The sequence below is a fragment of the Channa argus genome, chromosome 21 (genome assembly GCF_033026475.1).
Source record: "Channa argus isolate prfri chromosome 21, Channa argus male v1.0, whole genome shotgun sequence".
NCBI lineage: Eukaryota > Metazoa > Chordata > Actinopteri > Anabantiformes > Channidae > Channa > Channa argus.
In genome coordinates this window covers 2717653-2730268 of record NC_090217.1, presented here as the reverse complement: position 1 = coordinate 2730268, position 12616 = coordinate 2717653, and the positions used below count along the sequence as shown (strand labels likewise).

General features: G+C 39.1%; 1 protein-coding gene across 1 annotated transcript; it reads left to right on the top strand.

Moving 5' to 3' along the window:
* Window positions 1-2835: 2835 nt before the first annotated feature.
* On the top strand, window positions 2836-11833 carry LOC137106834 (23 kDa integral membrane protein-like). The gene is made up of 9 exons (XM_067490801.1): window positions 2836-3260; window positions 5694-5759; window positions 7819-7944; window positions 9139-9213; window positions 9404-9499; window positions 9857-9948; window positions 10435-10540; window positions 10665-10748; window positions 11491-11833. Exons 1-9 carry the CDS (start codon window positions 3201-3203, stop codon window positions 11611-11613), a joined length of 828 nt encoding a protein of 275 aa, XP_067346902.1. The 5' UTR covers window positions 2836-3200; the 3' UTR covers window positions 11614-11833.
* The last annotated feature ends 783 nt before the right edge of the window (window positions 11834-12616 follow it).

Here is a 12616-nt window from a genome sequence, read left to right as displayed (position 1 = left end):
CCCATTCACTGTCTACAAAGCTCTAAAAGAGAGTCAATTATAATTTAAGGAGGATGCGTATAGAGACTTTCCTCATGTTTAAGTTACATTGTATCAACATCTGGACTGTGTGAAGTTAATGACTCAAATCAAACAAACGCCACAACAACATTTAGTTTCTCTAAGCCAATAATTGTGCTGTTCGTAGTGGCTTTCCACCATCTCAGAGCAGATGAGACAGCGGCTGCGAGCTTCCTGCAGGAAGGATGAACACATACGCCTCAGTCCATTATGATTTAAAGCCCGGTTTTCTGTGATGACCTTCTGCCTTTTAGTACAAGTGACTTACAGTTTCGCCGCCTTTCATTCACTTCTTATTCCTCACTTTATATTTTTGTCTCCCTGTCACTGCCGCTGTTTTCACTCAGAATGCAGGTTTTCTGAAGGCCCACCGTACTCTGCCCGTGATTGGCTGACATTCTTAGAATGAACCTCTAGAAGAATCTCAGCCCTCAAACCTAAACCAATGGCAACAAGCACTGGCCAATCAGAGACAGGCAGGATGTCCCTCTTGTTGAATAGCGATGCAGAAACAATGTCAGAAAAGAGTAACTAGTCAAAATCTAATCTCTGCCAAAACTAGATAAAATCTCAGTGATATGTGGGTCTGGACAGGGTCTGGACAGGATCCGGACATTTAAGTTTTTACATATAACAATCAACTACACTCACTTCACTAATTACAAATAAGACTGTTGAACTGCGAAACTGTATTAGCATGAATCTTTTGAGATTAAAAGTGTTTTAAATGGTGGAAACTTGCTGCAATGAACAGATTTTTAAATTTAAATGAGTAACTGACTTGTTCAGTAAACTAAAATCTAAATCAAGCAAAACTAAGAACATTACATTTTACATTACATTGGGCGAAAAAATACTCAGATCATTGCCTAAAAATATTAGTACCAAAGTTTAGAAACGTTCGAAGTGTTATGGAAACGTGGATGTATCAACATAAAAAAAGTACCAAAAGTAAACGTACTGGTACTGCATTAGTCTCATTTTACACCAGTACACACGTTGTTAGCGGCCTGGCGGCCGTCGGGCTGCACTAGGCTGCAGGACTCCTAGCACAGCGCCCTCTGGTGGCAGCGTTACTGAAACACCAGAACAAACCGTGTTGCATGAACCCAAAGCCCCCACAGAACAGTTAGAGTCACATCAAGTACCTAATGGCTGTAATGGATGTTTCCACTGCGCACACCAGACTGTGATAGATGGAAATGTTCCACTCAGCTTCCACCACGTGTTTCTGAGCGTGTGTGTGTCATTGTTTATCACCACTAACAGTGTGTTTCCTCAGTGAGAGAGCATCACTCTCACTCTCTCAAACACACACACACCCCCTGATAGTCGTCCCCTTCAGTTATTTTTAGCCTAAAGTCAACACAGCACTGGGCCCAATAACTGCACTGAATTCCATTCTGCTTTATTCTGTTTAACAGGCTTCACACGCGTCACATGTCATCTGTTGATATGAGCAGTGTGTAGAACGGCAACAACAACAAAACTAACAACTGCTTGCTTCTCGCTTCTGTTAGAATCCAACATCTTGTCCCTGTGCTTTTGCTAAAATCTACTATAAACATAATTATTTTATTTCCTTATATTTTCAGCTTGCTTCCACCGTTAAAAGCTCATCAACACCAACGCATGTGCTTCACATCACACTGGTTGTCATGTGAATTTCACGCCTCCACCACTGGGATCCCAGCAGCTGTGTTAAATGATCACTGCTGCCTTTTGTTTAGTTTAGTGTAAATCAGGCTGCGCTGCCGTGGCAACGTACCAGGAGAGAGAAATGACTTCAGCTCCCAAGCAGCATCCACCGCTTTCACAAGAGAAGGCTGCAAAAGGCTGGGAGCTACTACTGAGTGACCATGATCTCTGGGGCCTCAGGGGCCACTGCCGTCAAAACAGACATGATTCTGGGGTGGAAATCACTGCATGGGCACAGGACTAGTGAAAAGTGTGAGCCAAACATGAGAGGGAGCATCTGACACACTGCAATTCCATTATTTGGGCAATAATGCTCACAGCAGGGTGACGTCCACACCGGCAGGGTTTGCAACAACATGTGCTGCCACCCACCCAAGACTTTTCTGATTTCAGCCACATCGAACCACATTCTGCAGCCTGGACTGTGCGGGAGCAGGATTTCTTTCTAAACAAAACGTCATGAGCAGTGATGTGGGAGTTTTACTGGAAGCTCTGCGCTTCTTTCGAGTGTCTGTGCTGACGTCCGAGGACAAGGTGAGGACGCTCAGACAGCAGAAGCTGCTCAGCATAGGCCTGACTGCTGGGAACCTGTTCAGAGTTTTCCAGGAACTGGGAGGGGGACCAGGAAAAGCAGGGGAAGTACTTTGGGACAAAGGGCACTGTGTTACTTTGTGTTGAGCATCTGCAGACCCAGTCGTGTATAAATACACTACTTGTACTATTAAAGCCCCCCCCCACACACACACACAGGTTCTCTGCTTTCCTGTCCTTTCTTAGTTCATCTTCATTAACCTTCACCCTTTTTATTCAGGTCCCTTCCTGTTTTCCTGGCTTCTCCTCACATCTCCTCCTCCATCACTCTCTCCTTCTTCCTTTCCTCTTAATTAAATGTGCTCTTCTCCTCTGGTTTCCTTTGCTCCTCACTGCTTGGTTCCTCTGCACCTGGTTCCTCTGCTATTGTCTTATTCCTGCGCTTGTTTCCTCCTTGCTTTTCTTTCCTGTTTCCTACCCACCCCCCTTGTTTCCTTATCTCATCTCCTTATCTCCTTTCCTCATTTTCTCTCTGCTCCTCCTCAGTTTCTTCTTCTTTTCTCTGCACTTCCTCCTTTGGTTGCGACCTTTCCTCTTAGTTCCTCATCTCCTCTTTTTCCTTCCTCTCATCCTATGTGTTCTCCCCTCCTCTCCTTGGTTCCTCCACACTGTTCATTTATTCCTCTCCTTGTTTCCTCTCCTATCCTGTTTCTTCCCTCCTCTAGTTTTCTCCTCTCCAGCTGATCTTCCTAACTTGGTCATGTTCTTCGTTCTGCAGCCAAACACTTGAGCTTTAAACAACATCCATCCATCTCTCTCTCTCTCTCTCTCTCTCACACACACACACACACAGCGTCAGCTCCTCTCTTTACTCCGTTTCTATTTTAGCTCGTCTCTCTCAGACACTGGTCATGGCTCGCTGCAGGAGTTATTTACAAGGACTCGCGCTCTGTGTCACTGTGCTGCTACTGGTGAGCTAACTGCTAAATGCTAACTTCTAACAGCTTGTTTGTGTTCAGTTATGATGGATGTGATGATAACAGTTTGGTAATGAGATTTTTGCAAGTCCTGAAAATTTCAGTTTAAACCCTAACTTTTACTTTCCATGTAGCTTGAATAACATTCTGTGGCATTTTTAAATAAATGAACAAATTATATGCTGATAGAAATCAGTTACATCAACTCAATCTAATTATTATAAAGATGAATGTGGTTTCTTTATGACCACTTTTGAGTTTGTGTTATTTGTAAATATTCTAATACAAACTTTTAGAAAAAAGTGGTTTTAAAACAATTGACAATTTTCATTAATTTAGTTTTGACATTTGAATATTGTTAATATTTGAACAAATTTTAACTTTTTAAAAGACTTCTGAGTTTAGATGTCCTCTGTCTCTCCATCTCAAGTGACAATATTCTAGGATAAGCCTTGAGGCTCCTTAAGGAATAATTTTAGGGCCTATATTAGTATATACACAATACATTGTTGGCATTATGGCATCTGTTTCCATTTCTATGCTGATGACACAAGGCTTTATGTAGTTGTGGTGCAGAACATGTTGAAAGCTTAAAAAACACTGTATAAAGCAGCCACTTTAACGTGGCTTTTGATTAAATAGTTAACTGCTCATCATTATTTGTTTTTCTTTTTGGTTAAAATGTTTTTATTGCCTTTAATCTTAATGTATTACATTTTATGTATTTGCACAGCAACAAGTAACTATACTGTAGATTTAAATGCAATAAAAATTGATCAGTTTTAAAATGTAGTTTGCTTTTACTTATTATTCACCTTATCAAAGATACAGCTAAACAAGAAACAATGCAGTTCTGTCTAAATGTTTACTGTAAATTCATACCACTGCATTATTATCTATGTTTTTGTTTTTTTTTTGCTTCATCAATCTTATTTTTAATGTTTTTAAAATGTTTCATTTATTTCTGCTTCATGTTGATTAATCCCAACTGTTTTGTCATTATCCATCAAAGCTCTGTGTTATTGAAAAATTAAGTTTGACTATTTGGGATCTGTATTGACACATATGCCAACTAGTAAAAAACTGCAGTACAAAGGGTTAAAAATATGTTTGTTGTTCTTTAGAAATTGTGGTGCTATTACATAGAGTAATGACAAGTTTATTTTTATAGTGCCAGTGTTACATAATGTGCTTCGTTTGTGGTTCTTTTCCTCTTCATTTTCTCATCTCCTGTCTCCTCCCACCGTTTCCTCTCCTCACTTTCTCTCTTCAGTCCAAAACAAAACATACCAGTGCCACAGAGCTTTTCAGCCCAATTTCAAAAACAAGTCCAACCTCAGTCTCCTAATATCGGTTCAAAGTGGAATAGAAATAAATCCTAACACCTTATATCCTTTACTAAATTAAACCCCTTAGTCCTTGACTTTGTCTGAAGTGTTGTTTCCATTGGTCTTTTAAAATCTTTTAGTTCACATTGTCTGGTTTTTCCTTTTTTTGTGCATTTATTCGATTTCCTATTTTATCGTGTCCTACGCTAAAGTACAGGGAATAAACCATCAAATGAATAATTATTTATATTAAAGATAGATAAATAAAATTATGAATTAATAAAGCAATTATTTCTTCCTAACCTGCATGTTCTCATCTAAAATCATAACATTATGATATTAATTTATTAGCTGAACCTTTGCAGTTTTGGGCTTAAGGACCAGATTAAAACAAACAAAAAGTAGATTCATATCAAATCCTCAAATGACTCGCTTGGGCTTCTACCTTTTCTTTATTGTTTTTATAATCTATTTTATAATCTTAGAATTTATAAAAGCTGCCTCGTGGTTGCGTCCCTACCAGCCAGGTTTACGTTTTGGTTTAAGGGGAGTTTTATATCAAATCTGAAGAGCTTCCTTCAAGGCATTTTTGTGATATCCTGCTGAGAACGTGCACAGACCTGAGGTGCAGGCATAATTAACTCATTCAACAGAAAGGTTTAATTCCTCATCATAATGTGTGTTATCATACTAGAAAACATTATTTCAAAATTTCCAATATCAATAATGCAATCAGTCCTTGTTTTCACCATATTTTATCCTCATCATTTGCTTTATAAGCAACTTGTTTGAAAGCATATAGTAAAGGAAGGTCACATCAGTACAGCAGCTAAAAGCTCGATATGTCAGATTAAGACAAAGCTTCCAAGTTTGTACACGTTTGCTAAAACTGCAGGAAATATTCAAATGGCAGAATTAAAGAGGGGCTTTTTCTGTGCAGCAGAAGATTTTAAGCAGCCTTCAGAGTTTAGCTGATGTCTGATGACCATCTCTCGAGGGAACGACACTTTCAGAGGAATGTTGCTGCTGCTAAAGACTTCCTTCTCTGTGAAACCCCACAAGCTTCCTTCTAATGTTTCCCATCATCATGTCTCCTCAGGTGTCTGGCGTTGTGATGATCGGTGTTGGATTTTCTACCATTGATGGCAACATACTAGTTGCTGAGGTGACTGTGTCCATCTAAGGGTCTTTTATTGTCCCCTGCTGCTAGTTAGTTAATCTGAGAATGTTTCTTTTAAAAGACGACAATCTATGTGACAATTACATTACCTGACAGGAACCTGATATTGATAAAATATCAATGGACCATTTTAATCTCTCCACAAAAAAACTGACAATAAAAAAGCTGAATAAGCAATAAACTAAGATCTATGTCCTTTATAACCTTATGAAATCATATCGCAGTACTTATTAATTCATTTGTATTTATTTCTTAACACTTGATTTTAAAGGGGCCATATTAATAAACTGATTTAAAGTAATATATCCTGGGATGCAGTGTGGACATTTACACAAAATTAGTAATATTTACTTTATACTGTTTTAAAAATTATTTTCAAACATCAGTTGATTCTGAACCCACACTAAATGACATAGCACCACTCTGTGAACAGAAATACTGTATTTTTTGAAAACTGGATAAAAAAAATTTTTCTAAATATGAGCGTTGTCTTATATTAGAAGAAAGAAACTGTTTCGCTGAGGGTCAACATGCTTCCATCATCCTTTCACAAGGACATTTCTGCTGTACAACAACAGAGGCAGAAATTACTGAGTGAATTGGTGGATTTATATTTTCTGAGGAGCTGCTGCACCTGTTGCATAGTAATTCACAAGATAAAATTAAAGTCTCGTTAAACTAGTTTATGCTGTTTAATTGCTAATTTTTTATCAAAAGAATCACTCTGCAATGAAAAAAAATAAATAAATCTAATTCCCGCTGTTTATAGGCAAAAATAACATTCACATTTGACTTTACTGTCCAAAGTTGCATCAGGCAGGGCTGATGGTAAAGGCGGCTCCACACTCTCCATCTACAGCTGCTACAACAATGATCCAACTTACTCAGGAGTTACAGCTACCAAGCTGAGATCATTACATTATTATGTTCTTTGTCGAACGTTCGGCCTCTATGCATTTTAAACAAAAGACGGTGCCTGTTAACAAAAGCCAAACCAGTTCAAAGCCGATAAAACCATTGCTGTTTGTGCTACAACAACATGATGGAGAACACACACTGTGCAGTCTGAGGCTTAAACCACACAACTTCACAGAACAGCTTGAAATTTGTATACACTTTTTACAATCTCGTTTTTGACTGAAACACTTAGTCCCAAGTGTTGTGTAATGGCTACTTTTACGTAAGGCTTCGCGGGAAAAGTACACAATGTTGTCTTTGTTCTCGTACGGTCATTTACTGACCTTCACCGTGAAGGGGAATGAGCTGACTGAGGCTCTCATGCAGTACGGTTGACACAATTCACAATGATGAAACGGGTGAGAGACATCAAAACAAACAGCACGTGGAACAGCTGTGTTATGGACATGTTGAAACATGAGTATATTGCTCTTGGTTTCAGATTTCATTATGTCTCATAATCAGGATGGTCTTACAGTAATGTCCAATGAAAGCCACCGCACAATGACAATTGAACAAGGGGGTAAAAACAGCTGAGACAGTCAAAATGCAGCAGAACAGCAAGACTTCTAAAATGTAAAATGGGTGTAGTGGTAACGTTACCTTCAGTCAGACATCTGTGCATTGCTATCAGAATTACACATTAGTTTCCGGACGCACACTTACTTCTTCTGTTGTTTACATATTTCATATATGTTTTGTCACACGTTTGTATTTTAACTTTATATTTTAGATTCTGTGTATGATCCTGTCACCAAGACATATTCCTCGTACTGTAAAGTGTCATCATCAACAATACATATAAATATGTAGCTAAATATGTTACATCTTCTCCTATCGAGCCAAACCTGCCTCCTATAAAAGTATGTTCTTAGCCACCATGCTCCAAATACAGCTGTGCACTCACATTGTTTAGATATGAATACTACACATTTAGGATAGAAAGGCGGGAAAAATGTACTTGTATTTGTGGGAAATTTTTTTTTAAAGATTAAATTGTTGATTTGTTAAAAGAGTAAAATTAAATTCAAACTAGGTGCCAAAATTAAAGTTCAGAGGAATTTACCTGTGTCTCTCTCTGTCTCAGCTGTTTGACCAGTTGTCCAGTAGCGATGGTTTACTGGTCCTGCAGGTGTTTGGTCCCATCACAGTGGTTTTGTCTGTTGTCGGCATCTGTGCGGCATCTTTAGATCTCAAGCCTCTGCTGCTGGTGGTGAGCTACAACACACACAGAAACTCTTTAGCAGGGGACTTTTGAAAAAAGAGAAGAAAAAAATACTCATTTCATGTGTTCAAAACTTGGATAATATTGTTATCGTTAAACTTATTGTTTTTAAATTTCAAATGCTTCAACACATTCTAAAAACAATTGCTGTTGCCTTTATTAGTATTGCTAGTAGCAAAGTGGCTAAAAGACACAACTCAGGGTTTACACACCTCAAGGTACATTTCCAAGCGTTTCCAGCACAGACGTGGGACTGTAAATTAGCCATTTGCACAAGTGGATAAATAATGTGGTCCAAGGAAAAATAAGATTCACTTGACAAATAACTTTCAATAAATTCATTATTGAACAATGTAAAAATGAAGAGGATGTATTTTTGTATTTTGCAAATCAAAGCAAAACTTGATTTGAGAAATAAAATAGCATTATACACCAATCAGGCATAACATCATGACCAGCAGAATTGATTGTTCTTTTATGTTGAAAATGTCAGATATTAATTTTACTATGCGTTTATTACTGAGCTGGTACGTAGCTGGTAGTGGAGTCAAACTGGGGTGAATTATATTAAGCCATAGTTCTAATGTTTCGGCCGTGGTATTTAAAATGAAGGACTAACTGAACCAAGACATGAGAAAAACACACACGGCGCCTCTCAATCATTTAGCCCGTGAATTTGCCAGCTAGTGATTAGCATAAACACATTAACATGTTCGTGTAACGTTGGTCTAGTGTTACTCAAACATTCTTCACTACAACACACTCTTCACGTGACTTCAAAGCACAGACCAAACTAACCCTGACGTTTTTGCACGTTTCTGAGTATTTAGAGCAAAAACAAGTGTGAAAACTGCCAAAGGGTACAGTTTTAACAGACACCTCCCTCTCTATGTCCACAAACCAGGTGGGCGGCATAAGACTTGGAGGACTTCTTGGTTGATCCCAGAATTATTTATGAGATTAGATTTATTTATCACTAAAGTTGTGCATTTAAATCATTTGTTGAAAAAAATAAAAATAAAAAAAACAGGAACTGGTTCCTTTAGTATTCAGTCTGGACGTAAGTAGAACATGTTTTAACACATGACCAACGGTTCTTGGGTGTGTAATGATGGGGAGGATGGACACACACACACACACACACACACACACACACAACTAACCTGTGACCATCTTTTCCAGTTTTCGGTTTTGATATTCGTGGAGTTTGTGGCTGTGATGGTTGTTGCCTCCCCGCTGGTTCAGGTTCAAGCTCAGGTAAGTCCAACTGTCCATGAGTCTGTCCTCCACAGGACTGTAAAATGCTCCTTCCATGAGCCATCACTCCCCCTAGATGCTGCAATGGTAAACACAACATGAAAATCATTAGTAACCTGCAGGAGTTATGTCTGTATAAACGTTAATAAAACTGTAAATGTATAGTTTATAAATGTTTTGTGTTCTACAGATGGACAGTGAAGTGGATGAGGTGTTTCTGAACGTGACTCCCCTCCACAGAGCTGAGCCGTACATCCAAAGTGAACTAAAGAAACTCCAGGCCTCAGTAAGTAACACTGACAAATAAGGAATCAAAAATATCATTCAAATTAGCTCTATTGAATACGCAGATAACATTTGTCCAGACATTTTTACTAATTTCTACAACAGTTTCATTAACAAGTGGGAAAATATCATGAACACACTAAGCTGCAAATTTAAGAAGCTAGAAAAAAATTTAACCCCAATTATACGGTATAGCTCTGTGTTAATGAAATTAAATTGTTTAAGTCAATGTCCACTTTTAAAAGGTTAAGACTGACTTAAGTTTAATACGTCAAAATAATATTTGCTGAATTATTGATAAGTCTTGAGAGGTCCACAGTACATCAAAGATAACATCAACCGTCTTCCTGTATTTCAGGACTCATGTTGTGGTTTGAGGAGATTTGAGGACTGGGAGAATCAACTTCCTGTCTCTTGTCTCTGTAATAATGCCTCTGACCTGCAGCTGATGTAAGACATTCACAATTTAAAAGAGATGGGATGGTAGGAGTTGAGAGTTTCATTCCAAAGTTTAGAGAAGAAAGTTAAAAGACCCCCAAGTAAGACCCCAGTCTTTCTCTAACCTCGAATCAGTGCTGTCAGAGTGTAGACAGAAGCCCCAGACAGTTTAAAAACACTGTACTCAGACATTACATGCTGGATCAGATTACGTTGAAAGTATGAACATCCCGTTTTTAAAAAAGGAACCGTCATCACCTTTTTATAGCTGCACCAATCAAGTCCTCACCCAGTTAGACAATACTGACATTTTGACCTTGTTCAGCCTTAAAGTTCACCTCTTGGTGAAACAGTGTTTCTGGATTATCAGAATTTTTTCGGTTTTTGTTTTACATGAATGGAGCTGCATTTAACACAATTCTTGAATATTTTTCTCTTTAACTTTTTGAAGAGGTTACATTTTCCTTTGACAGATGAATCCTTTTTTCTGTCTCACAGCTCTCAGTCTAGTAACTCTAACTCAGAGGGTTCCTGTGTGTCGGTGGACAATGTCCTCACCTCTGCAAAGCCCCAGGTTACAGATAAATTATGGGTTCACACCAAGGTAACTTCCCAGTCTTATTCTTATTGTTTTTTGTTTTATTTGTTCTGACGAGTCCTTCTACCTGTCAAGAGATACTCATCCTCTTTTTAAATGTGCACAAACCTGTGATGCCTCTGTGCTGCAGCCCTGCGGCCCCATCCTGAAGAGCTACCTGAGCTTCCCCATTAAACTCAGGATAGGAATCATTTCAGCCTTCGCCACTATTACGGTGAACACACTGTCTTCCTTCCTGTTTTCTCTTTCGTGTGACGTTTTCTCTTTACTGCAGCTTTATTGAATTATTACAATCTCAGATTAACTGGTTGTTGCTCAGGGCTGATGTGAATTCTTAGGACAATGTTAAAGATTGAGAAGATGTAACTTTTATAGTACAAGAGTAACAAGAGCACCTTGAGTTCAGGAAATAGAAAGTTTATAAGAAAGAACTTAGTTGCTTCTAGGTGGGACTTTAGGTAAGTTTTCAGGATGACATACTATGATCTAAGCCTGTTTCACATCCAAACTCGGACGTGGTCTACAGTAGTGTTTCACACACGTAACACACAGCGGGAGATCGTCCCAGTGAGAAGCGTCCATGATAGACAGGACAGAATAGTTAAGCTGTGGGAAACCGTTTTCTTTACAACACAAAAAAAAGAAAAACCTCATCAACACGCCCGGACATTTCGAGAGAACAGCGTTTTATATGCATGAGCCCATCCATACAGCACGCTCACATGCCATACATGGAAAAATTGCTCCATTAGTTTAACTTGCCTACAAGTATGTGTATGTTTTGCAGGTAAATGTAGACTTTGTGTAAGTTTGGGTTGTTACAAGGTTATTGAAAAGCAGGAGTTTGCAGAAGTGTTAAAAGTTTCAGGCGGGATTCTCACTTAGATAATTATCAAAGAAGTTTCCAGAAGTTGATGGATTTAGAGAACGGACTGAAAATGGTGTGTTTTTTGCAGATGGCGGCCATTGCTCTGTGTCTGGTGTTGGGCCTGGAGGCATATTGGCGGACGCCTCCAGTAGAAACTACAGTTGATGACTTCAACAGAGTGACATATGAACCCAAACCCAGCCTAACCTGACCTCTGACCCCTCATTATCATTGATCCATAGTGCTCTGATGATCAGATGAATTCACAAAAACTTAATCGCCCAGGTTTTCAGGAACTTGAAAAAAATACTTCAAAATGAGAAGATATTTAAGATGATGTGTAACACACCTCCTGACTTTCAGGCTCAGCTTCAGAGACTTGTAATATCTGCTTTTGAACAGATGTATTAAAGCTTCATGCAGTTGTCATATTTATGTGATTTCAGTGCCAAACAGACTGACGAGACAAAACTAGTTGCAAAAGCTGCTGTTTCTGACCTCATCTTTGACCGTTTACTCCCCTTTACTCAAAAGCTTGGATTTGTAAGGTGTGTAATCTTGTAGCTTCCTCTAGCAGCCACCAGATGGCTGTAATGTGACGAAGAGCACAGGCCATTTCTAGGCTAAAACACATTGACTTATTCATAATCTTTGGGGTTTTTTCTACCTCTTTTGACTTTGAGCAATTATTTAAATAAAACCACCAACACACACACACACACACACACACACACGTTTAGAGAAGCATGGCTGTGTGCTTCGGGTCATTGTCCTGTTAAAAGATGAACCGTCGCTCTGGAACAGGTTTTCATCAAGGACGCCTCTGTACATTGCTGCATTCATCTTTCCCTCCATCCTGACTAGTCTCCCAGTTCCTGCCTCTGAAAAACATCCCCACAGCCTGATGCTGCCACCACCATGCTTTACTGTAGGGATGTTGTTTGTCAGGTGGTGAGCGGGGCCTGGTTTCCTCCAGACGTGACACTTGGGCTTCAGGTCAAAGAGTCTTTGTTTCTTCAGTTTCTCATGGTCTCAGGGTCCTTCAGGTGGGCTTTCATGTGTCTTTTACTGAGGAGTGGATTCTGTCTGACCACTCTACAGTACAGGCCTGATTGGTGGTTGTTCTTCTAGAAGGTTCTCCTCTGTCCACATAGAAATGCTGGGGCTTTTTCAGAGTGACCATCAGGTTCTTGGTCACCTCCCTGACTAAGCCC